Source organism: Sorex fumeus, unplaced genomic scaffold (assembly GCF_029834395.1).
Source record: "Sorex fumeus unplaced genomic scaffold, SorFum_2.1 ptg000054l, whole genome shotgun sequence".
Classification (NCBI taxonomy): Eukaryota; Metazoa; Chordata; class Mammalia; order Eulipotyphla; family Soricidae; genus Sorex; species Sorex fumeus.
In genome coordinates, this window is record NW_026606111.1 from 17,695,113 (window position 1) to 17,721,987 (window position 26,875).

General features: G+C 42.4%; 2 protein-coding genes across 4 annotated transcripts in view; one reads left to right on the forward strand and one right to left on the reverse strand.

The window, feature by feature from the left end:
• The window catches only part of USP45 (ubiquitin specific peptidase 45), a 64,243-nt gene extending 43,882 nt beyond the window's left edge, over positions 1-20,361 (reverse strand). For 2 of the 3 annotated variants that reach the window (XM_056125125.1, XM_056125123.1), the window contains exons 1-5: positions 20,333-20,361; positions 13,683-13,789; positions 10,156-10,328; positions 8,218-8,321; positions 7,068-7,168 (exon numbers count right to left, since the gene is read on the reverse strand). In XM_056125125.1, the coding sequence (XP_055981100.1) occupies positions 7,068-7,168; positions 8,218-8,321; positions 10,156-10,328; positions 13,683-13,782 (478 nt within the window). In that variant the 5' untranslated portion in view covers positions 13,783-13,789; positions 20,333-20,361. The remainder of the gene's footprint in view (positions 1-7,067; positions 7,169-8,217; positions 8,322-10,155; positions 10,329-13,682; positions 13,790-20,332) is intronic. The other variant, XM_056125124.1, reaches the window with a different exon arrangement.
• A 653-nt stretch (positions 20,362-21,014) lies between these two features.
• On the forward strand, positions 21,015-26,487 carry TSTD3 (thiosulfate sulfurtransferase like domain containing 3). The gene is made up of 4 exons (XM_056125313.1): positions 21,015-21,146; positions 25,212-25,385; positions 25,469-25,628; positions 26,326-26,487. Exons 1-4 carry the CDS (start codon positions 21,071-21,073, stop codon positions 26,396-26,398), a joined length of 483 nt encoding a protein of 160 aa, XP_055981288.1. The 5' UTR covers positions 21,015-21,070; the 3' UTR covers positions 26,399-26,487.
• The last annotated feature ends 388 nt before the right edge of the window (positions 26,488-26,875 follow it).

The following is a 26,875-nucleotide window of genomic DNA, read 5'->3' on the forward strand; positions in this document are numbered from 1 at the left end:
CAAGGCAAGTGCCCTGCCCACTGTACTATCCCTCCCCTCTGGTCCTTTAGCACTTTATATATTAATTTACTGAACCAACATAACTTTGAGATACAAAGTTACACAGTTGTTCATGATAGAGTTTCAGGTGCTCCATGTTCCAGCACCGCTAGCTTCCCAGGTGTCCACTGTCTAGTTTCCCTTCCACCTCTCAAGCCTGCCTCAAGGTAGACACCTTCCCTTTTTTAATTTTTTTCCTTTTAGGCATTGTGGTTTGCAATACTGTTACTGAATTGGTATTAAGAATAGCACTGGTGGAGGGATGGGTACTCGATCACTGTATAACTGAAACCCAAGCACAAAAATTTGTAAGTCTACAACTGTACCTTATGGTGTTTCACTAATGAAAATTTTAAAATTTTTAAAATATAAAAATTTAAAAAATAATAGCACTTTATCTCCTTCAGTACTTAATTGTGAAGATGCAAATTTTTTTAGGAGTACACAGTCACCTGTAAGAGCGAAACCTGTTACTTCTTTTAAAGATGAATTACCGCAGTACTTTCAAAGAGTTACTGAAAAGGGCAGAGTACCTTTATCCTTGGATACATATACTACTTCAGATCCTCAATAGACCACTGCCTTTATTTCAAAATAAGATACAGCAATTATACTAAATAAAACCAAAAGAACCAACATAACTCATCTTTTTTTTTAATAGCAGGAATATAAGTTTAGTAAGCCTAACAGAATACATAAATATATTTCATCTGTTTGGGGATCAAAACCAGCAGTGCTCAAGGGCTAGTCCTGGCTGTGTTCTTAGGACTGATCTCTGGAGGTCCTCAGGGGATCCTATGTGATGTTGGGGATTTGAATGGGCATCTGTGTTTGGGGGGGGGGGGATAAAGGAAAAGGGCCTTAATGCCATGCTACCACATCAGCCCCACAGACTATAATTTATACTCTCTTTAGGATCTGTGAAAACGGCACCCCATACTAAGTTCATTGCCTCAGAAAGAATGCAGGGATGTTTATCAACCAGCTAGTTAAAGAAAAAGCAATCCTATGCTGAACAATGTTATTTTATCAGGAATTTCTGTATTCAATTAGAAATACTTACATGACATTTATAAGAGTGTTGAAATAAAATCTAATAAGGTTTTTAAAGCATATCCTATCATTTTTGCAACAAATAGTTCTGGGAGTTCTCCAGAAAGTTTTCTTACTGGTTTTTCAGTCTTGCTTTGAAAGTATGACTTTCTCTGTCATTATTTGTTGGTTTTAGTTTCCTGATATGTAAGGGGCAGGGTGAGGAGTGTTGTTTTTGTTTTGTTTTGTTTAAGCAAACCCTAGCATCAGATGTGCGATGGACTCAGCTGTAAGCATTCTTCTGGGAACAGGCTGTGGGTCTTCAACTGCTTAATGCAATTACCTAAACCAGCCATGTAGCATTAATGCAATTTGCCCATTTCTACAGCTAGAGTTTAGTCCTTAAAGAGAGAGTAAAAGGGAAAAACTTATTCCCCACTATTTCATCTTACAACTCAATAATTACTGCACCTGTATTTTCTTGAAATTCCACTAAATCCTTATTTGACCATTGGGAATTTTTAGTAATATCATGAATTGATACTTTACATGATGGGCAGGTAGATATATATTATAAGCATTTCTATCCATCTCCACACTACTGTCAATCATCTTCTGAAACACAATTCACCTTCTACTTCTTGACTTAAAGTCTCTGAATGGGCTGGAGAGTGAGCTCAATAGTCTCGCTACACGTTCTCCATGCTGGAGGCCATAGTTTGAACCCTCAGGCCACCTGATTCCGAGCATGACCAAAGGCAAGCACCAAGCACACCAATAGACATGACCCACAAACTGAAACTCCAATCCAATCAATCAATATTTGGCTCCTCTTCTGCATTGAAGGTTCCTTTTTAGACTATTCCTAATTATTCAGTGTGTCCTCACACTGTACATATTTCATATCACATCCCACATTTAACTCTGCAGCATAGAAAACTCCCTGAACATACCAAACTCACTCCTTACTTAGCTAACATATAGTTACCCTGCAGCTCTTGTTTAGAAGGCGCTTCCTGAAAATGAAATGTCCCTGGGTTCCTCTGGTCCAAGTTAGAATGTACTCCAAAGTGTTTACAGTCCCTGTATTGCCTGCATGATGGCATTATTTAAATCAGCAAAAAAATTCAGTGATTTGTCCCAGCAGAGCAGAGAGCCAGAAATAGTCCTTGATCACCACTGGGAATGCACTGCGGCACCATGCCTGCCGCCCGCCCCCCCCCGCCCCCCACACACACCAAATAAAATTATATAATTTGTCAACAACCCTCGCTGGAACCAGAAAACAGTATCAGTGGATTCGTTTAATTCACTATTATATCTTATCTTACAGCACCAAGGTAGAAACTCAGAACGTTTTTTAAAAAGCTGAATCATTTTGGCATCAGAATTCAGTGTTTATATTTAGTAATAATGTAAAGCGTGGCCAGGAATTCAGCTCAGTGCTAGAGTGCATGCTCCCCAAGTATCAAGCCTGAGGTTCAATTCCCAGCACGGGGCAGGGGGGGGGAGGGGGGGAAATACCAAGTTCATCTACTTCCTCACCAAAAAACTGGCCACATGCTAGTTCAGGCAATTCAGAAAAATATTTACCGCCTAGCCACTTTAAGATAAAAAGGAATGAACTAGGATACAATCCTCAAAGAATGTTGTAAATAATATCTACACACAAAAGCTAAATACCACAAAATCCTACATTACTAGGTTTCACAAAATCATGTATTACTAGGTTCTTTTAAAAAAAATAAATATTGCATTAAATTTTAGTTCATATTTGGCTCTCACTATGGTAATCGATTCTAAAGTATGACTTACTGTAGAAGAGATAAGAGAGAGGGTCAGGAAAGTAGCAAGGCACTGAGTCTTAAGTGATTAAAATTTGCTGGTGCGGCAATTCACAAAGCGATACAGAGACACCCTCCTGCCTCCTTTCAGGGTTTGTTCAAGTCAAAAGTATTTTCGTTAATAAGCCTAACATGTTATTTGTATTTTTCCATTTTCTTTCATTCTCAATTACACAAGGCAGATTTCCAGAGGCCACATGTCACACCGTATCACAACAGGTTGAATGGAAAAGTAAATATGAGAATTCAGCTGTTTCTACTAAGCTGAACCCTAATAGGGTATGAACTTAATAGGGTATGAAATTACTATTTTTCAGTAAATTTGTACCTACTTAAGATTTTTTGTTCATTTGTTTAAATTTCTAATATGGCAGACATTGACAGATACGACCTGTCTAAGCAAAAGCTAAGGGCTCAAAATTTTTTCTAAGGTTAAAGAGTTTATTGAGACCAGGAGAGAGGCCTTTTGAGACTCACAGACCATCAATCTAGATTTCTGTGTAGAGAGGCTGAACTAAATGTAATATATATATATATATAATAAAAAAAAAAGCTCATATGTTAGATCCCTAAAACATGATTAGAGGGACTGGGTATGTGGGGCGCATGATACCTGGTTTCATTCCCCAACACAAAAAGAAAAAAGACGAAGCTTAAGGTCACATCTAGGTCCAGGCTTTCCTCTCAGTAGTGTCATTTTCACTTTGTTAAAAAATAGAAAAAGAGCGCACATATGCTGTCTGAGTCCATGTGCTGCTTGTGTCTACGTGGCCAAGCACATGTGTTGCCCAAATCTCCCCTCTTGCTATGTCTACATTCATGCTTTCATGTCTACTGCTGGAATGTGTGTAGGGGCCCTCTCCACCCTTGGAGAAGCCCGGGTTCTCTCTTGAGCATGTTACTCTCCACTCTCTCCCACTTTCTCTCCCTCCTTTCCTTCAAAACCACCAAGTAAAAACTACATAATTTAAAAAAAAAAAAAGCAGAAAAAGAAACAGTCATTTATGAAGACTGCAGAAAAAATATGGCGGGTAGGGTGCTTGCCTTACAGGCTCTAACTTGGGTTCAATCCCTGGTACCCCATCTGGCCCCCAAAACCCACCAGGAGTGATTCCTGAGAGCAGAGTCAGAAGTAACCCCTGAGCACCCCAAAAACAGACCAAAACAATAAGACAGCTGCATAATATATCTTACATCACTAAAAACACACTAAAAAGACTCTGCTGGGACCAGCGCAAATAGTGTAGCGGGTAGCGCGTTTTCCCTGGATGTAGCTGAACAAGGTTCAATCTCCAGCACCCAAACACCACCAGGGGTGATCCATAAGTGCAGAGCCAGGAATAAGTCCTAAGCACTGCCAGGTGTGGTCAAAAATCAAACAATAAATAAAAACACAATAAATGAACTGATACTCCTTTTAAAAGGTATTTTGAAAACTTATAGTGCAGCGTTTAGATAAGAAAGAATAGGGCAGATTTCTGTCCCCCAAAAATTTTACAATAAGGAATTTTAAGTCAAACTTGCCTGAGAGCTGCTGTAGCTTGAAACATAAAGATAGTAACATTTCGCCCTAGAACTCCTAAAGCCTTGACTTCAACTGTATGCCTCTCCTTGACTTTTAACTTAAACCATTGCCCCAGGTGTACTTCGTGATTCTATAAGCACAATCAAGGCTCAGACTGATGCTTTCCACTACCTGAAATGATTTCTTCTCTCCTATCTACCTATGAAGCACAGGGCTCTCTTTGAGTGCCTTGTTCTTTGAATAGGTGAAGGGGTTTGGTTTTTTGTGTTTTTTTTTTTAAATTTTTAATTCTCTCAAAATACAAATTTGCCTCCACTCTGCTTACAGTATCTCACACCTTCTTTTAGATTTTAAAGTTCTTAGGGGGGAAAAAAAAACTGTCTTACCAAACTCTACTACCTAAACACCACAGGATAGAGGGAGAGAGAAGGGGAGAAAAGTGAAATTCAAATATTTCCAAGGTCGTGTCACTAGTAATTGCAGAAAACTGTTCCACTACTCCCCCTTCTGCTCTTAAAGCTATGTTCTTTGAGTTCTACTATTGCACAGTACACTCCTGACCGTATGTCTATTCTTTGTGATAATATTCAAGACTGGAGACAGTACAGCAATAAGGCACTTATCCTGACATGACCATCCTGAGTTAGATCCCTGACGCCATATATGATCCCCCAACCATCAACAGGAGTGATCTTTGGGCACAGAGCCAGGAGTAAGCCCTAGGCACAATCAGTTGCATACAAAAATAAAAACAAAATATCTGTGAAATTTAATTCAGGCAGACTAGTTTTGCTCTTAACCTCAAAGATGCTCTAAGATTAAAAAAAAAAAGTATTGATGAAAAATGGGCCAGGATGTGGCTAAGTGGCAGGATAACTGACTTGCAAATGAAACCCTTTGACACCAACACCACCACCAAAAAAAAAAAATATTTTTCAGAGAAAATAACCTCTTACAGTTGTACTGTCACAACTCTTGATGTCAGATCCCAACATATCTATTTATTTATAGTCAACAAATTGACTATGCAGTTTTGAGTTTAAAGTTATATGGGTTCTTTATTTCAGCAAATTGTGAGTTATGACAAGGATGCCTGGGTACTAGTAAGATTTGGACACTAAAGTAGGAGTTCAATAAATGTCTGTGGAATCAATAATAAAATCCTCAACTAGCTGAATTGCAACTAGAGTGATCCCTGGGCCCACTGAGCACCAACGAAAAGGTCCTTCCTCCACTTCAAAAAAAAAAAAAACCACACACACACACACACACAAAACTGCTGAGAGCTGGGGAAATAAGTCAAAGGGTTGGGGAGCATCCTTTGCATGCAGGAGCCCTGAATTCAGTCTTCAGCACCACGAGGTCCCCCTGAGCACCACCCAGAGTTGGTCTCTGAAAACCATTGGGTGAGGCCCCACCAAAATAAATCTAGCCGAAGTGTTTCCAGTGTGTTCAGTCTCTGATACCACCTTCTAAGCAGTTCAAATTCTGTACCACAGATATTTGAAAACTACTGTGTCCATCTGCCAAACCATGTCAAGTAGTTTATACTTGATTCCTCCAACTCTTCCCACTCACCATACTGGATCCATCCAGGTTCCGGCGCTTCTCTAAACCTTCGACCTACCCTTAACACAATAACCTCCTTTAATTTACTTAAGTCATCTCTCCACCTCCACTCTTAGCCAACAAAGATCTACAAAGCAGTCATCTTTCCTTAAACAAGAAGACCCAGAAGCTTTATCTTGGGAACCCTCACCCTCACATATCACTTTTTGTTTCTGTTTTTGTTTTGCTAGGACTGAGGTGTACTTTTGAGGGGGAAGTGTGTGTGTGTGTGGGGGGGGGGTTGTAATAAAAATTTTTGTTGTAAGTATAATATTTTTCTGAGTCTTCTGAGTTATTGTAGCAAATTACATAGATGTAAGAGGATTTCCCCTAAATGTGTAGCCAATTGTTAAGAAGTACTGGTGGCCTGAGAAGACTGGTTAGTGAAAGGCCTATTACTGAAAGAAGTGTGATCATGTGGGGGACGGAATCCTGACTGCAGCATTAGGCTAACAAGAAGTAGCTAGTGTCACAGCTATGCTACATTACATTAAAAATAACATATCAGTGCCTAAGTGTTACTACAGTGGGTAGAGTGTTTGCCTTGCATGGGGCAGACCAGGGTTGGATTTTCTGTATCCATTATGGTCCCCCAAGCAGCACCAGGAGTAATTCCTGAGTGCAAAGCCAGGAGTAACCCCTGAGTATCTCTGGGTGTGACCCAAAAAACAAAACAAAACAAAACAAAACCAAAAAAAGCCAACAACTTATTAGGGCTTGAGCAATAGTACATACAGCAAGGAGGGTGCTTGCCTTCATGCAGCTGACCAGGGTTCGATCTCCAGAATTCTATATATCCCCCCCCAAGCACTGCCAGGAGTGATTACTGAGTATGACCCAAAAATGAGAGAGAGAGAGAGAGAGAGAGAGAGAGAGAGAGAGAGAGAATGGTCGCTGAGCACTGCCAGCTGTGACACCCAAACAAAAAACAGTTTAAAAAAAATCTTTATAAAGTTTTTATGTGAAATATGAAATATTGTTCTTTAATACAAATGTCTTCAACAAAATACTCAACTTACCTCTCTGTGTTTTAGCAACATGTTTCTGGAGAAAATCAACAATCTGAGCCAAAACCTTCTTATTGCAGTGTGTTGATAATTTTTCATCACAGTCATAACACCTGAAAAGATACAAACATTTAAGCACATATTATGAAGTGACCTTCAATAATTTTGCATATCAGATAATAAAGTTGATATTAACCCATTTCTGTCTTTCAATTACAAAGGCACAGGGTTTACAGGATGAAGGCACTAGGTTAAATCGAAAGTGACGAGACTATCTAGTCTTTGAGATTAAAGTTTTGATAGTTCATCCTCAGTATAATGGAATGCCATGAGGGTTTCTTAACACAGAGAAATAATATGACCCAATTTATATTGGGTAAGAGATAGCCCAATGAGCTAAGCACTTTGCTTTGCATGCAGGAGGCCTGGATTCAATCTCACCACCACAGGGTCCACCAAGCACCAAGTCAAGTAGTAGCCCCTGAGTATCACTAGATGCAGCCCAACGACCAAAAAAAGGAGAACGAAAAAAAAAATTTAAGAAAATGTCACTCTGATTCTAGTCAGATTGGGGAGCAACAGGAGAAGTAAAAGCAGCAGATCTGGAGAGAAATAACAGTTTGATTTGCAAGTAGAAACAGTAGTGATTTCAATTTTTTTAAAGATCAATTTTTCAATGTTTTTTGGAGATGGGCCAAAAAATAGTCCAGGAGTTAAGGTACAAATGGAGGCCCAGTTCGATTCTGGCACCACATGATCTGCCAACATCGCCTGGTACAGCTCTTGGAGGCCCTCAGAGCTCTGGAGTAGGGTTGTCAGTGTTACCACCAGCACTGCGGGGACCCAAACTCGGATTGGAGGCTCAGTTAACTGAAAATCGAGGGAAGGGACTCCTGAACCAAAAGGCCAGAGGGAGAGCTTCATAGGCTGAGTCCATCCTTCATGGGCTTAAGTCTGGGTTCAATTTTGACACCACAGGGTCCCCCCAGCACTACAAGTGGTAACCCCAAGCATAGTATCGGCACTGGCACTCCAAGCATAGTCCATTGTGGGCCAAAAAAGCAAAAACAAAGGTATAAGCAGATACACCACCTTTAAATTTTTTAAGATGAGATCTTTTTTGTGTGTGTGGTAGACATAAATACTATCAAACTTAACTCACCATATACTCCAAGTGTTGAGGCTAATTACAATACAGTGAGACTCTGATCTATAACTCGTGAAGTGCTTCAGTGAATGCTGGCTTTCAGAGTTCTTACCACACCCCTGAAGGTGAACAGAATAAGTTATTTGTAAGATTCACAAAGAAGGCTGTTTAGATTGAACAGAACTTTCATCATTCTCAAACTTATAGTGACTAGTTTTCACTTCAAGCGGCTGGAGCAAATTTCAAGCAGCTATATAACTTCTCATAAAGTTTAATTTCTTGCAAAGAGGCTAACCTTTTTGTTTATTTACCTACAATAATCAGGAGCCAAGCCATTTCCCTCTCATTTAAACATGTTGGGCCTCTCTGCGTCTGCAGGGGAAAGCACCTCTCCCTATACATATGTTTCCTCCTATTGTACACACCAATACCCCAACTCCAGTGAGAACCAGTGAGACTCAGACGATCACAGTCACTTCCCACCAGATAAGAAAATAAGCAAGATTCAGTTCCAGTCTGTTGGACATAAGGAGTAGTTTGCTGGATCTATCTGTGGAAGAGTTAGATATTTTAAAAAGGAACACAGGGGAGGGTTGGAATTTTGTCTTCTTTTTGACTCTAGAGGCAGCTGTGTGATACAGAATGCATGAAGCATGTTTGCCCAGCCTGAAACCATAAAACTAAAGTTGGCGTGGCAGGAAAATGGAAGATAACTCAGTGTTTAATGTTCTCTCTATTCAAATAATTAGCTCTGAAGTGGTCATAGTTTCTAAGTGAAATAACCAAGATTTGGAGCTGGAACGATAGTACAGTGGGTAGGGGGCGGCCGACCCTGCATTTGATTCCCAGCATCCCATATGGTCTCCTGAGCACCACCAGGAGTAACTCCTGAGTGCAGAGCCACGAGTAACACATGTGCGTTGCCGGTGGGTGTGACCCCCCCCAAAAAAAGACCAAGATTTCTCTTTAAAAAATAAAGTACATACTTTAAAATTTATTTTGAAAATTTGAATTTTCAATGGCTTTCATGCTATTTTTATTTTACCAAAAAAATCAAATAAAAATACTGAGAAGATAAGAGAGCAAGTACATGTGCTTTGCATACAGAGCCCCTGATGGATCCTGGCACTGCATAGTCCACTGAGCACTGCCTGGAGTAGCCATCATCAAGCCAGAGATACTCCCTTAGCACCACTAGATGTGGCCCCAAAACAAGTATCACTGTATCACTGTCATCCCGTTTTTCATTGATTTACTTGAACAGGTGCCAGTAACATCTCCATTCATCCCAGCCCTGAGATTTTAGCAGCCTCTCCCTACTCTGCTGTATTGGAGGCTCTTTCTTTCAGGCTCCTGTTATTGTTACTGTTTTTGGCAAAACAAGTAAATAAATAAAAATAAATATAACACTCTTGGGACTGGAGCAATAGAACAGTGAGCAAAATATGATCCTGGCACGCCATCTGGTTCCCCCAAACTCCACTAGCAGTAAATCCTGAGTGCAGAGCCAGGAGAAAGCCCTAAGCACCACTAAGTATAGTCCCCCAAACAAAACAAAACAATAAATAAACAATAAGGTGGGAAAAAATTGCACACAAATCAGGGTAAGTCCAGAAATAAAAATTATGGCAAGTGGTTGTTTTCCCTTTGAAAACATTTATAAACCACATGCAATTTTTTTCTAAATAGAACCCATCTTTTATTTTACCTCATCAAACATTTCTAAACACTAAAGCCTTAAAGAGAGTTCATTAAAACAAAGAACAAATTTATCTTAAAATTCTATGCACAATCAACAATCCAACTCACAGCAAGAAGTTTAGGGATAATAATTAAGACAAACTTACTCATCTGGAAAAACAAAAAACACTTTTCTTGGCCAGGGAGGCTAACTTCCAAGTACAGGGCCGTGGGTTCAAATCCCAACACAAAACAAAACACCACTTCTCTCACCTGAAAACCACACTTGAGGCACAACCAAATATCAGAAGCAAGTACTGGCTGTCCATCGAAGAGTTTTCTTTCTTTTAAACATTCTGAGCAAACCGACCATAGATTCTCAGCTATGGCTCTTTTCACCTGAGTCACACTGACAGCAGAACTTACATGCTGACAAGTGAAGCCTACTGAAAAGAAAACAAAATGTGAACGTTTTCCTTGTTAAAGCAAAGTGTTACCATCAATGAGCAAATTTTAACAGCCTGGGATGTGGTTCAGTGGTAGAGCACTTGTATGGCACCCAGACCTGGTTCCGTTCCTGACACTGCCCAGTCCACTAAGAACCGCGGGGAGTGATCCCCAAGCACTGTGCTGTGCTGGGAGAGATCCCCAAAGATGTAGCACCCCCCTCAAAAAAATTTTTAAAAAGAAAGAAATACTGTAGGGGCCAGAGAGATAAGATAGGGGATTAAGGCGTGTTAAGGCATATCTTCCACGTTGCCTACCGTAGTGCCATTGCCACCTCTGGGATGGCCTGGGTAATATCCCTGGCACTGCAAGGCTCAAGCTGCACCACATCCTGGGACTCTCACATAGAGCTCCTGGCTAGGTAGGGCCCCAAGCTCTCTTGAGTATGTATGGGGAACTCCCACCCAAATAAATAAAAACTGAAAAATAAAACATTGTAATTAAAAAGCAGAGTGGAAAACCCCCAAAATAAACCCAAATAATTTCATGCTGTATTTCACTTATAAAACATTCATAAACAACTTGATTACAGAGCTGATGAACAGAGGAGTTCTTGTAGTCCTCATAGACCAGAACGATGGCTATGAGGGAGAATCTGTGGCTGTAACAGGAAGCCCCTGGGTACCTTGAGTGTGTTATACAAAGCAGCACAAGTCCTAAAAACTGCACAGAGCTACATACACACAGGTGGCATATATGTCTGTCTGGTGACATATCTATATACTCTAAGAACTGTCTGTATATTACTTTCCAGGTTTTGATACTATATTATTAAATGCAGCACTGTAGCACTGTCCTTCCATTGTTCATCGATATGCTTGAGCGGGCACCAGTAATGTCTCCATTGTGAGACTTGTTACTGTTTTTGGCATATCGAATATGCCACAGGGAGCTCGCCAGGCTCTGCTGTGCGGGCGGGATACTCTCGGTAGTTTGCCGGGCTCTCCAAGAAGGACTAAGGAATCGAACCTGGGTAGACCGTGTGCAAGGCAAACGCCCCACCCACTGTGCTATCGCTCAGTGGTTATTAAATGTCATTGTCACTGTCCTCCCGTTGTTCATTTATTAAATGTAATATATTAAATCAGCAAAGGCTGGGTGGGACCTCTTTGTATATTTCTTTACACCTTCCTGTGAACCTAAAAAGTTCAAAAGTAAAATATAAAGTTCAAAAGTAAAAAGTAGGGCTGGAGCGATAGCACAGTGGGTAGGGCGTCTGCCTTGCACGTGGCCAACCTGGGTTCTATTCCCGGCATCCCATATGGTCCCCCGAGCACCACCATGAATAATTCCTGAGTGCAAAGCCAGGAGTAACCCCTGTGCATCACCAGGTATGACGCAAAAAGAAAAAAAAAAAGCAAAAAGTAAAGTTCAAAAGTAAAGAGCAGGAGAGATAATGCAGGGATTAAGGGTCTTGCCTTGCATGTGACTAACCCTAATTTGGTCCCCCAGCACCACATATGGTCCCCCAAGCACTGCCAGAAATGAATCCCTGAGCACAGAGCTAGGAGGATGCCCTGAACATCATCAGGTACGGCCCTCAAAACCAAAAATTTGAATATATATGCACTGCACTGTCCTCCCATTGTTTATCGATTTGCTCGAGCGGGCCCAGTAACGTCTCCATCATGAGACTCGTTGTTACTGCGACCTGGCAGAGCCGGGTTCGATTCCTCCGCTCCTCTCAGAGAGCCCGGCAAGCTACCAAGAGTATCTTGCCCGCACAGCAAAAAGCCTGGCAAGCTACCCGTGACATATTCAATATGCCAAATACAGTTGAATATATATATTATTTAAAGTAAGTAAAGTAAGTAAAGGCCCTCCCGTTGATCGTCGATTTGCTCGAGCGGGCCCAGTAACGTCTCCATTGGAGACTTTGTTGTTACTGTGTCTGGCATATCCAATACTCTCGGTAGCTTGCCGGGCTCTCAGAGAGGGGCGGAGGAATTGAACTCGGGTCGGCCATGTTGGCCGCTTGTAAGGCGAACGCCCTACCCGCTGTGCTATCGCTCCAGCCCGATATATATATATATTATTTATAAATTTATATATATATATTTAGTAAATGACATGTTAAACAGCTACTATTCAATACATTTTTGTACTTTTTCTTTTCATTTAGATACACAAAATACTTTCAGGTAGATGAGCATTATTATGATATAATTATCATCACTTTTTAGGGACTAGAGAAATAGCTCAAGGCTCTACCAGAGAAGCTCTGAGCACTTCAAAAACAAAAATATCTTTCTATGGAGAACAAGAATGCAAGGGAAATTCTAAGAAATCCAAATGAACGTACAAGGCCAAAGAAAAACTCAAGTCAAGTCAGCACTCTTAAGTGTCATCAGCACAGCACAGTGGCTGGGAGGCTGGTTGTAACAGGCTTTGAGAAAAACCAAAATAAAATAGGACCAATTCTAAGTTCCTTTATAAAATACAAAGATGGATCCCCCTCAAAAAAAAAAAAAAAGAAAAAGGAAAAAAAAGCTCAAATTCTAAGCTCCTTTATAAAATACAATCAATAAAAACACCAATAATGGGTCAGGATAATACAACAGGTAAGGCACTTGCCTTGCATGTGACCCACCTGGGTTCAATCCCTGGCACCCCTTAAACACCACCAGGTGTGATCCCTGACTGCAGACCTAGGAGTAAGCCCTGAGCACTGCTGAGTGTGGCTTATAAAAATAAAAACACCAATAGAATTTTTGTATTTTGGCTGTTGGGTCACACCTGGCTGTACTCAATCAAGGCTTACTTACTCCTAGCTCTAAACTCAGGGAATCTCCTAGCAGGCTTCAGCGAGCATAACAGATGCTGGGGATTGAACCCAGGTGGGTCGAGTGCAAGGCAAGCACCCTACCTACTGCACTATTATCTCAGGCTCCACCAATAGGATTTTTTGAAACCAGACAAGGTAATTTTAAAGCTAACACAGGAAAAGGGAGAAAATAAAGAGCAAAGGATTTGTTAATTAAAGATATATTGGCGGGGGGGGGGGGGGAGAAAGATGACTAAAGAGGCTGGAGCACATATTTTGCGCATGTAGGAGGCCCAGGTTTGATATCTGTCACCACATATGGTTCCCCAAGCGTTGCCACAAGTGACCCCTGAGCACCACCGGGTGTGGCCCCAAGACAAACAAAATATATATGGGGGGAAAGGGGTTAGAGATCAGTGCTGAGCACTTGCACTGCACACACAAGGCCTTGGGATTGAACCACAGCACCCTCGAAAAACATTTTGTTTTATCCATGACAATATTAGGATGCCATATAAGCACAATTTACCAGTGATATCATCTGAGGAGTCTTCATCATGAGGTATAGTAGGTCTTTTACTTCTTTTGACTTTTTCAGGTAAAGCTTTGGATGGCTCTTTGACCCGCATCTGTTACCTACTGAAAAGGGTTGAGAGGGAAAATGAATACACTTTAATCCTTAAAACGAAAATTTGAGGTATTTTATATCAATGCATATTAAAGTTAAAATGACTTCAATTCTAGATGGCCTGTTAAGTCAGCAAAGGAAGAAAAGACAAATGTCAGCTAAAGCCAAATAAATTTTTATTAAATAAGCATACATATTGCACTTTACTTCTGACTTTACCAAGTGTTCTTGAGCTATATGAGGTTCCAGGTGAATGAAAAAGACTTCACTTTTGACTGGCGGAATTAGAGCTGCTTCCGGGTCATAAATGAAGCAGGCTGGCAGATGGAGAGCAGTGAGTTTCTCAAGAATTAATAAAACCAAGTTGCATGCAGCCCTAAAGCAGTCCCAAGGAGGTAGGATCCCCTTTAGAGATACAGAAACTGAGGTGAGAAGCCTCAGGACCCAGAACAGGACTCAGGTGAGGAGAAGCTTCAACAAGAACAAAAGGCTATGATAAGAATATAAAAGTGGCCCTTGGCCGGAGCGATAGCACAGCGGGTAGGGCATTTTTGCATGTGGCCAACCTGGGTTCGATCCCTGGCATCCCATATGGTCCCCTGAGCACCACCAGGAGTGATTCCTGCGTGCAGAGCCAGGACTAACCCCTGAGCATCACCAGGTGTGACCCAAAAAGCAAAAAAAAAAAAAAAAAAGTGGCCAACAAAACCTTTAAAGCTCTTCCCCTGTGACAACACCCTGATTAATCTGTGTAACCCTAGAATGGCAAGTCAAAGTAAAGATTCATAAATAAGCCTTACCCAAAGCCATTCCAGGCTCTCCCTCCTAGAAGCCCATTCTGTTGCTCTCCTCTCTCTCCCTCTCCCCCTCTTCCCCTCCCAACTATTCATATGCCCTAAATAAAACTATTCTATTTCACTAATGGTCCCCTCCTGAAGTTCTTTTCCGCGAGGGTAAGCCATGAACCTGGGAAACCTGGACAGTGGTCAGGACTTCCCTGCAGAGCCAATCCTTCACCTCAGCCCAAAGTTACAGCTTCATGAAAATGTGGGTGGTGGGATCAAGTTCTGTGCCCTGGAGATCAAGGGCGCCACAGGTACAACTTTTGGCTGCCTTGTGGGGCTGGTGCAAGAATAGTTCTAACTCCTCCAGGCCTTTCCCCAGGGAGATAGGTGGGTTAAGTGGAGGATGACAAATGCCCCATCCCACTCCGAACTCCCACAAGATTTCATCAGCCACCCAGGAGACCAACCTCACTATGCTCCCCTTTCCCATTCTTGGTCAAAACAGTATGTTTAAGCTTTCACGAGACTTAAAATAGTACAGGGGCCTGGAAAGATAGTATAGGGGTTGAGGCATGTGCCCTGCATGAGTTGAAGGAAGGTCAATCCTGACTGACGTGGGTTCAATCCTCATCACCACAAACATGGCCCCCAATCACTGCCAAGTGCAACCCTAGAGCACCAGAGGGGTTGCCTGGGTAACCAGCACATCCCTGGGCCCTGATGTTAAAACAACGGCCAGTTCAGACAAGAATCACATGAAGGCGTCCCTGGACCTTCTAAGCATGACTTAATATGCCCCAAAGCAAAGAAAATCACAACACCATTATCAAATATAAGAAAACAATAATTTGGGGGCAGGAGTGATAGTACAGTGGATACGGCACTTGCCTTGCACACAGCCAGCCCCAGTTTGATCCCCGATATCCCATATGGTCCCCCAAGCACTATCAAGACTGGTTCCTGAGCACAGAGCCAGGAACACTGCCAGATGTGGCCCAAACAACAATAAAAAATAAGAAAACTAATTTCATTTAATATTCCATCATACCTTAATTTTTCAGTTCAGCCAAAAGTTTCTTCAATATTGATTTTTTTGAGTGATTTAACCAAGGTAACAATGATGGTAGAACTACTCTTTGTAGTGCTTTATGTCTCTTTAATATCTTCCTATTTGCTTTTGGTTTGAGGGTTACACCTGGTGATGCTCAGGGGTTACTCCTGGCTCTGCACTCAGGAATTACCCCTGGTGGTGCCCAGGGGACCATATGGGATGCCAATGCCAGAGACTGAATTAGACTGAACTTAGGTTGGCTACATGAGTGGCAAGCATCCTACTCACTATATTATCACTCTAGACCCTCTTTAATATCTTTAAGAGAGACACTTACAACTTTTAAGGTCCATTTTTTAAGGTCCCAAGACAATCCCTGTTTAAGAGACACTACACTTAGGAAGCTTGTTAAAATGCAGATTTTTGCTTCAGTCTGGCAGAGGACCTGAGATTCTAAATACGAGTTCCCAAAGGGAAACTCATGCTGAGGAGTCACTTACCATACTGTGAATCGCAAGGTTGGATAACATACCACAATGAATGAGTCTCTATGGTGGTATTTACCACCATCCCTTCCAGTTCTTCAAAACTCCAAGTTGGGGTCAGAGCTGTATGGCGGGTAAGGTTGCTTGCCCTGCACGTGGCCAATCCAGGTTCAAATCCCAGCACCACATCTAGTCCCACAAGTACAGCCAGTAATGAACCCTGAGCAGAGTCAGGAGTAAGCCCTGAGTACTGCTGGGTGTGGCCCCAAAATCAAATCAAAACTATCAAAAAAGAACTCCACGTTAATACTAAAGATTTTAGACACAAGTCGAGGATTTCTATTTTGAAGTCTCTGTTAGAGTAGCTTAGACTAAATTCTAACTCCTAACTCTGTAGCTAAGTTACATTATAATATTCATGGTTATTTGTTTGCTCTTATAGATCAAGGGGAAAGAATCTTTCAACAATAAATTTGGAATGTTAAATTAGTCATTCCATGTTCCACAAAAGGAAGCTTTTGAGTTTACCATTCTGAGTCATACCTTTGTTTTTGTTGGTTGTTTGGGAGCCAATCCAAAGGGTGCTGGGGCCGGGGTGGTGGGGGATATTGCTTCTGGCAGTGCTAGAGAAGACCACTCAGATCCTGGACTGAAACCCTGGTCTACCACGTGCTAATTCACGCCAATCCTTTGCACCATCTCCCTGGCCCCTGAGATTCACGGAAATCCATCAGTCATCACAACTGAACCCCAATAATTAAGACCTTCAGAGTTACACACATGTACAAGGTACTCGTTAATTACTTCATCTGTTACTGCTTTCTCCCACTAATCTTTTCCCACCAACGCGTATTAACATATGATAATGCTCACAGGATAAAAATAACCTGATATTTAACAGACTCTATAAAACACTTGGATCTCTTTTCACAACCACTGACTCGAGCTTAACTTGGCCATGTAGTCATTTTTCGGGTTTTTTCCACCTACACAATATGTCTACACACACCTTACCTCTCCAGTTCCATCTTGCAAAAAATCACTAATTCAAGTATTACTTTCTCTGCATCACAAGTTCCAAATTGTTTTCGCTCACGTGATTAGCTACTCCTATTTTCAGCCCAGGCCGACAAAAGGTTGCATCTCATCAAGAGCTTCCAACTGCCATATAAAGGCGGAGGTGTTTTCTTTTTCTTTTTAAAGGCCAGGGGTGGGAGTGGTGAGGGAAGGACTTATCCAAGTACCACTCGGGCATGCTGCTGCTTCCATCCATACCTGGCCAACAGACACACCCACCAGTGCTGCAGGGTAGGGACCATGTGTGCTGGGGAGGGGGGGGGGGCGGTGAACTCAGGGTCTTCCCTTAACTCCTTCACTATCTCCCTGGTCCAAAGTGCCAGTTGTTAAAAGCTTTACCAGGACACATCACCTTACATCTGCTATTGTACTGCGCAAAACAACTCTCATGGCCACATTCAACTTCAAGCAGTCATAAATGTAAGTATACAAAGTGAAACCTTATCATGTATCCTTATCACGTATAAGAACAGAATATGCACGCAAAGCCTTAATGACTAAGCTGTTATCCCTTGTGGAACACCGATCCTAAGTGAACTGAATGAACTATTTTTTTTTTCCATGTCTGGATCCAATCAAGTGAGATAAAGACCCATTAAAGAAAGTGAACAGGTGCTAAGAGACAGTACTGCAGGTAGGTAACTTGCCTAGAACAAGACAAACCCACACTCTATACATAACATCATCCCATGCGGTCTCCTGAGCCCTGCCAGAAGTGATTCCTGAGCACAGAGCTAGGAGTTAAACCCTGAGCACTGTCAGGTGTGGCTCCCCCATAAAATAAATTAACTAAAATGAAAGAGGCAGACTTGATAGCTAAATTCATAATCACAACCTCAAATAGCTCAAGACATACCATTATCAACATTTTCTGCAAAATTTGCCTACCTGGACTCTCAGAAAGCCATCTGAAACCTTTTTTACTCTCCCAAATCTCCAACTCCTTCACCTCCCCACTTTCCAAAAAAATTTAGTCTTCTACTTTACTGAGGGGGAAAGAATCAGATGGCATGTGATCTTTCCACCCCCCAAATATCCGAACTATTTGACTTTAATTGAGGTATCATAGCTTACAGTACTACTGTAACAGTAATTTCTAATTTCTAATTTATTTTTAAATAGAAATCACACCTAAAGGTGCTTGGGTGCAGGCAGATGTTTTGGGAACCAAACTCGGCCTCAAATTTGCTAGCTACATGCTCTATCACTTCAGCTCTATCTCCTCAGCTCCAAACTATTGTATCTTTAAAAAAAATTCTTTTTCCTTTGTATTTTTTTCTTCATATTGTTTCCTACACCGTCCCACCCCCTAAGTATTTTAATTGGATGCCCTAAAAGACATAAAACATAACTACTAGGATCCAGAAAAAACAATTCATGAGAAACAGGTCATAGACTTTTCTCAATGACAATGGCAAACTCTTAATAAAGATGCATATTAACATAGGATAACGCCAACAGGATTAAAAAAAAATAATAGCCCTGGTATTTAACAGATTCTATAAAATACTTGTATTTCTTTTCATAACCACTGATTCAAATTTAACTTTGCCATGTAGTCATTTTTCAATTTTTTTTCACCTATACAATACGTCTACACATACAGAATCATTTTGAATAGCAACCCAGTGCTTAGCAATAAGTTAATTATCTGCACAGTTTTCTTGTTCCATTATCCTTTAAGGCAAAAGAGATGAACTAAAAATCCAATGATTAGTGCTTCATATACTTTCTACTATTAGTACTATAGCTGGGCATCTCCAAAATTATTCTCACATTTGAAATGTCACTAGGACTCGGTGTATAGATATATTTATGGCTGTTTGCTTACCACAGATTAATATTAATACAGCCTGATCCATAGAAAAGACACAGGAGGAAAATGGAAGAATCCATGGTTTTCCTTACCAGAACTCCCTCCCACTTGTGTTAAAGAGAAAATCCTACCCCCTTGCCCTCCAATCAAGAAAATCCAGCAATGCTCGTGCGTTGTTTCTACCCAGATACTCACAAGATTTTCTTAAAGAGTGGTAACTACCCAGGGATTCACAAGATTTGTATAAAGACATAATTTGCACATCTACCATACTGTCCCCACTCCAAAATCCAAGTCAAAGTGTCAAATGAAGGCTAACTTTGCAAACAGGTCTTCTGAAAACTGGCAGTTTCAAACTGCTAACCAAAATGAGAAGTTAAAAAAAATTTTTAAAGTTAACTCTTTTTCGTATCAAGTACTTTCTAGCTATTTTCCCCACAAGATTCCTCAAGCATCAAACTTCACAGTTTTCAACTTCAGCTTTATTCTAACATCTGTCTGTGCCCTAATGTAGAACTGTAAAACCAAGTTTTTGAACATTTTGATTCTTTTGAAAGACTTTGCAAATCAAAAATTCCTATTCTCAAAACGGAACATCCCCCCCACCCACCCTCCAACCCTTAGGCAATCAATTTCGGGGAATATGATAGTTTTACATACCAAGGTAAAAGAACGTGGACGGCACTTATTTTTATTCTGAAACTCAATGGGGGTGACAGGGGGCCCTTGAAATACGACCTCAATGCTCATCCTAACCACCTAACGAAAGAGGTTACAAGATTACCCGCCTCCCCCACCCCCTAAGTAACACTCAAGAAATAGACACAGACTCAGGTCAAGTGGCTTCGCTGGGGATTCCGCGGCAGGAAGTGGTGGATGGGGATTAGGACCCCCTCAAACAGCTCATCTAGAGAGCACCTGGCACTTACTCGAAGCAGTCACAAAAAAACACATCCCAAGCTTCATGGGGGGGGGGGGGGGGGGGGGAGGAATGCGTTGGGAGGAGAGAGCGCCCCGAACGGAAGACGACGGGTGTGGGGCTGCCGTGCACCTCGATCGCCGCGAGGTGGATGATGAATCGGGGCGGGGGGTCCTCCCCGGCCAGCCCGACTCCCCCCGGGGCGCCCCCAGTCGCCTCGCGGAGACCCCGACGGCGCCCTCTCCCGCTCGGCCCTCCGTGACCTCCGGGGCGCCCCCGGCTCCGCGGCGATCGGGAGGACGCAGGGCGGGGGGCGCCTCTCTCCCAGCTCCGTCACATCACCACCAGGGGCCGAGGTGGCGGAGGCCGAGACGCCCAAACTGCGACCACCCCGGCCAGGGCGCACCCGCCCCCCAACTCACCCCCGCCGGCCCGAGCAGCCCGAGAGAGCTCGAAGGAAATGCGCCTGCGCAGCCGGCGGGGCGGCCGGCAGGGGCGGGGCCCCGCGCTGCCCCCACGTCCGTGAGAGTTCGGGGCGCCCCGCCCGCGATCGCGAGCGCGGGCAAGGGAAAGCGGGCTCTTAATAAAACGTGCTCCCGGCTCCAGAGCGACAGAGCAAAGAGCTAGGGAGAGAGAAAGAGAGAGAGCACAGCAGGTAGGGCGCTTTGCCTTGAATGCGACCGACCTGGGTTCGACCTCCAGCATCCCATAGGGTCCCCCAAGCCGCATCCCATGTGGTTCCCCGCCCCAAGCACCGCCAGGAGTAATTCCTTGAGTGCAGAACCAGGAGTAAACATAACCAGGTGTGCCTCCTCCTCCTCCTGCTACCCACCCACCCCCTGAAACACACATCCAAAAAAAAAAAAAACAACAACCAACTTTAAATAAGATGATAGGAAACTTTCCGTGATAGACTGAGTTAATGCCCCTCCACCTCCCAAAGACGTTCTAATTCCTAAACCTTCATATATATTACCGCACATAGCATAATGACGTCAGCTCAGGGGGGGATTAAACGAATTAAATCTCGTTAGTTCCACCGGCGCCCAGCTAGAGGGCGCTCAAGAGCCGGGCGCCGCGTGCGGCAGGCGGGGCGCGGAGCAGGGGCGGAGCCGCCGCGGGAGGAAGTCCGAAGCCCCGCGGGCGCGCGCAGGCGATGGTGCCGCTCCGGCGACTGCTCGAAGGCGCGCGCCGGCTGGTCCGCAGGTCGGCGGTGGAGGCTGCGCCCTGGGGTGAGCTCAGAAGTCCCTGGGAGGCTGGGAAAGGAGGGCGTCTCGCCTCGGGCGCCACGGTGTGCTCGCCTTTTTGTTTGTTTTTGCCTTTCTCTTGGTGACACGCGCCTTTCTCGTGCCTTCAGCCCCCCCCGGGTGCTGGGGTGGGATGCTGCATTGGGGAGACCCTGCTGGAGAGGCTCACCTCGCCTCTGGGAAGCCCGTGGAGAAGGCAGTTTTTCAAGGGGTTGCTGCTTGCTAGAGCCGCCCGGTCTATTCGCAGCTCAGAGGACGGAAAGAGCCAAAGGTCAGGTCCTGCCGAGTGAAACGTCTCCACGAGCCACCAGCCCAGAGAGGGGCACGCGTGACCCTTCCTAGACGGCCGCGGTCCCTGGAATCACAGGGCCTTAGGGCTGTCCAGGCACTACCGGTTTTCCAGCTGGCACGAGAGAAGCGAAGGTGGTTCGTGAAGGTGTCGCGAAGGTGGTTCGTGAAGGTGTCGATGCTAGCAGTCTTTGCTTCCGCCCTTGTTGGTGATTGCAGCTTGCTGACCCGAGCTCCCGCAAGTCTTTCTCTTCCTCTCACCGCCTCCCACCTCCCTCGTCCTTTTAGCACGTTCTCCCTCGCTAGTTTAGCACGGGCTTTCCTAGGCAAATTCCTCATTGTCGGCTTTCCACCCAGCTCAGCGATCTTTCTCGGTGCCTGCATAGTCTGGGTTTGCTCCCGGGAGTTTGGGGCAGGAGGGTTGCAGATGAACGCAGTGAACCCTCACCCCACTCGCTGCCCGGTGGAGCCAGGCAGCAATTCCAAGAACCGGGGGCACTACCCAAATTGGAGGAACTGATAATAGAAAAGTTGCCGTTTCGCTTAAAAATGTGTATCAGTAATTCATGATTACAATTAAGTTTAATTACATTAAAATATACAGTAAAGCACAGAATATATTCTCTAGTACAAGCCCTCCTCATTCCAGTCTCCTCAAATAGTTTGGCCCACATTTTCAAGTGCTTTTCTATGACTATAAACATCCATAAAATAGAGAAGTGTAGAATATAAGTTTATTATCGTATATATGATCTACACCGTATACTTCAAATACTTAAGTGTTCAGAAGCTTTTCGGCAGCAGATACAACTCCATTCACTACATATTTCCCTTAGTATGGATTGTCAGGCTTAACAAGTACCTACTGTGGGCATTTTAGTTTCTGATTTGTTGTTGTTTCAATAACTATATCGTTTTCAACCAGTTATTTGTATCTCTCTGTTTACATACAGATTTTACTAGAATGGATATCTAAAAGTGGAATTGTTGGATCAAAGAGCCAACAAGTGACATTTAACTGAGTCTTTTTTGGGAAAGAGTCGCACCTGGCAGTATTCAGGGCTTACTCCTGACTGCACTCAGGGATGGGGCTCAGGGGACCATATGGGGTGCCAGGGAATCAAACCTGAATCTACTGCAGGCAGGGCAACTCCCTTATTCACTGTACCATCTCTCCCAGCCTTTAACTAAGTCTTAAAGGAAAGAAGGATGCCAGGGAGAAATACTCCATTCAGAAAGAACTGTACATAAGTCATGAAGAAGAGTCAGAAATACTGATTGCACCATATAGATTATTTAAACCTCAGTAACTCTAAAAAGGTTAAAGGATCTCCACTTTATACATAAGTAACCAAATCCCAGAAAGCTGGGATTATTGGCAAGAAATAATAAGGCTTTAATATAAGTAGAAAGGATTTATTCAAGAAAAGGAATCATGCACAATTTAGGTATATGGCCGAGGAGTGGTTCCAAGGCATGTACCACAAAAGTCAGGACACAGGGGGAGTTGTAAAGGATCAAGTCTGAAGTTAGGACTTTGGTAGTGACACTTGAATTAGCTCTCTGATTCATTTGTATATCCATAATTAGTAGGCAGAAAGTCTCCTGACAGAATAGCACTGTAGCACTGTCCTCCTGTTCATCGATTTGCTCGAGAAGGCACCAGTGTCGTCTCCATTATGAGACTTGTTACTGTTTTTGGCTTATCGAATACGTCACGGATAGCTTGCCAGGCTTTGCCAAGAGGGCAGTTTACTCTCCGTAGCTTGTCGGGCTCTCAGAGAGGGGTGGAGAAATTGAACTTGGGTCAGCCATGTGCAAGGCCAATGTCCTACCCACTGTACTATCGCTCCAGTCCACCTGACAGGATAATAATGCTGAAATAACCAGGAGCAATTTCCTGGTTGCTTCTGGTTGCTAAATTACTCCCTCAGTTTTTATTTCCCACCTAAGTAAAGCATAAAAACTTTGAGGAAATATGTTTGACTCAAAAACAGTTTCCACAAAGTAATCTTTCCAAAATTACGAAGCTTAAGGATTTGAACCTTGCTATAACTCCCTTATCTTTCCATCATTCCAGTATGTACATGTATGTGTCTATATAGATACACATACATATATATTTTTAGTGCATGAGGTAAGAGGAAATGGGGAAACTTTCCAGGCTGTGCTGGTCCAGAGGGCTGAAGAACACTATAGAACATTCTAGAGCGTATGAGCTATGTCCTTTAATAGTAGACTATGGTACGAGGTGAGGATGGAAGATGAAATTAATTAGCACTGTGGAAACAGCAAAATCAGAATTTATTCAACGTTCAGACTGGGAACAGAATGTGAGAGCTGGTACATAGAACTGAATTTAATATGGCAGGGAGATGCGGGGGGTGGAGTGGGCTGTGGGGACAGTCTCATGCAGGCTGTCATGGTGGAGGGAAGTAGACACTCTGGTGGAGGGGTAGAGTTGGAATGTTGTGTCCGGAAATGCTATCATTGACAGTATTGTAAATCAGGGTGACTAAAATAAATTTTTTAAAGAATTAAAATGATTTCTTTGCATTGCAGACTCATTGTAATTGGTATAATTGTAATGGAGATATAGGATGTTGAAAAATTAATATTCAAATAGTGGTGAATCTTTTGTTGAAGCAATGGGTCTAATCAAAGCAGATAGAGTGTTAACTAGAATTCATCTGCCTCACAGGGACGGGGAGGGGTGGGGGGTGGGGTTTTATTGGGGTTCTTCATGGTAAAAAATGAGTATTGGTAAAGGGAAATGTGTTTGATATTTGCATGACTGAGACATAAACCTGAAAGCTTTGTAACCTTTCCCACGGTGATTCAATAAATAAATAAAAAATAAAATAAAAAAGAAAAATTAATATTCAAACTTCACTTTCATTTTTGTACTGTAATAAAACTTTCAACCACAAAAAAATTAGGCTCAACAAGATGGAAAAAAAATTTTTTTTTCTATTTTTTGATCCACGCGTTGCATGCTCAGGGTTCCTGGCTCTATACACAGGAGTCATTCCTGGCAGGTTTGGTGGACTATACAGAATGTCGGAATTGAACCTAAGTAAGCAAGGTAATATCGCTTCAGCCTCTTAGCAAAGTAGAAAATTATAGTTTATGTTGCTTTTGAAAATCCTTCAATAAAATCTTACATGGAAGCCGATTTTTCTTCATGAAGAAAAAGGTCACTGTTTTGTTGAGCACCAAATGAAGTGTTTAGATGAGGCATGCTATTCCCCCAAAAACACGCTGTAGCTTCAAATAATTGATGAAGGATAGAGGCTCATACATTGGGAAGCCTACCTAGAGGAAGTGACCATCTTTCTCCAAAGGGTTTACTCAGCTGGTGTCCTTTGATCTACTCTTTCCTGGTATTAAAGCTCTGTCATTTTGAAGTGTTCCTGTAGCATAGTAAGAACTGCACTGTGAAGATATGACACAGCAAGGGCTGCACACCTGTCTGACTAGCAGAGGAGATCAAAAAGATGTGGGTGTTGTAAGGGCTCAGAGAGTTTAGGAGGTTAAGGCTTGCCTTGCAGGTAACTGATGCTGGTACTACATATGGTTCCTGGATCACCACCAAACACCCCACCCCACCCACAAAAGAAGTTTTGGGAGGGAAAAAAAGTATGAGCAGCTAGAACAGCTGTTGGAGCTTCACTTATATAAACTGGTGCATCTCCCCTCTCTATGCCGTTAGCCCGCCCATTGGGCAATTTGAAGGGACTTAAATGGTTTTCTTCTTTCCAGGGGTGAAGTCAGTCAAGGGAAGCTGCCATAATTTTTGTACTGCTTCATCTAAAGATATCACTTACAAGGAACTTAAAAACCTGTTGAATTCCAAAAAAATTATCTTAATTGATGTTAGAGGAGCACAGGAAATTCTTGAGCATGGAAAAATTCCTGGATCTGTCAACATACCATGTAAGTAACAAGTTTTTAATTCGCTTTGTATCAATTTAATAATTGCTTTATCTACAATTGAAATTCCTAATATTTTCTTTCAGTGGCTGAAGTAGATGAAGCTCTACAGATGGACCCAGAAGACTTCAAAGACAAGTACAAGGAAGCAAAGCCACTTAAATCTGATAGAGTGGTGTTTTCTTGTTTGGCCGGATTGAGAAGCAAGAAGGCTTTGGGTACAGCCATATCTCTGGGATTTGACAGGTAATATGTGAAGGATAAAAATGGATTCAAGGGGCCAGAGTGATAGTACAGTGAGTTGAGCACTTGCCTTGGGCACAGCCAACCTGTAATGGATCCCTAGCACTGCCAGGAGTAATTCCTGAGTGTGCAGAGCCAGGAGTCAGCCCTGAGCATTGCCAGGTGTGACCAAGAAAAAAAAAAAAAGGATTCAAGGACCAAGGACTTTAAAGCTTTTCATGCTGGAGCTCCAGGTTTGGTTCCCAACACCCCTGAGCAATGAGCTTGCAAGTACTGCCAGATATGACACACAAAAAAATTTTAAAGAGACCCAAGGGTTTATTGCAATATTTCATATTCATAAGAAATGTTCATGTTTCATGTTCATATTTCCATATGTATTTATTGCAATATTTCATATTCATACAAAATGATCATGTTTCACCTTCAGTACATATTTCATATGTATTATTTTACTGATCTACCTAGTAATTATACTGTTTGTTATTAATGGCAAATTAGCAAGATTAAAAGCCTATCAAAATTCTACTCAAAAGTCTTTTAAATAAACTTAAAGGTTTAAGAGTATGGTAAGTTGAGTAGCCATTGTCTCTTAACAGTTGCTACAGTTCTCTAAAATTTCCATGAACCTTGTGTTATAAAATAAGAGAAAATGTTCCATTTGCTAGAAGAGTACTAACTTTTTGATACATGTTTTTAGTGCTCAACACTATCCCGGAGGATGGAAGGAATGGAAGGAATATGAATTTCCAGATAGGAAACAAGGAAAATGACTTGGAATACAAGCTGGCTCTTCTCTTGTATACATGCAGCCTAAGATAATGGAATGCACAAAAATAAATAAATAAAAATCTAGTCCTGACATCACTGGCTAATGGAAAGATGATTTTCTCTAAATTGTTTGTTGACTTTTTCTCATATGTAAACAACACTTCCCACTGCCTATTTCAAAGGCTAGGATAATGTATTTCCTAGCTTCTTTAACTGTGAATAACCGATTGTGGGGAAACTACAACAATTTTGGCAACAGTGAAAGGTTTCTGAATGTGCAATAACAAAAATTCAAAATCAATCACATTATGAATTCTAGGTGTTTCTGTTTGCATTCATTGGTGTTGCATTTCTCAGGCAAAAAGTGATTGCTAGTAGGGGTTGGAGATAGTAAGATGCCTGCCATGCATGTGGCTGACCCAAGTTCATTGTGTGAATAAATATATATTCACTGCCTGAGTACTGCCAGGTGGCAGTGG

What these genes read in the sequence shown, in the direction of transcription:
- TSTD3 (XM_056125313.1), top strand. Translation starts at nt 21,071, where the DNA reads ATGGTGCCGCTCCGGCGACTGCTCGAAGGCGCGCGCCGGCTGGTCCGC. An exon ending in GGTGGAGGCTGCGCCCTGGG is followed by an intron (nt 21,147 to 25,211) that starts GTGAGCTCAGAA and finishes TCTTCTTTCCAG; the next exon opens with GGGTGAAGTCAGTCAAGGGA. An exon ending in TGGATCTGTCAACATACCAT is followed by an intron (nt 25,386 to 25,468) that starts GTAAGTAACAAG and finishes ATTTTCTTTCAG; the next exon opens with TGGCTGAAGTAGATGAAGCT.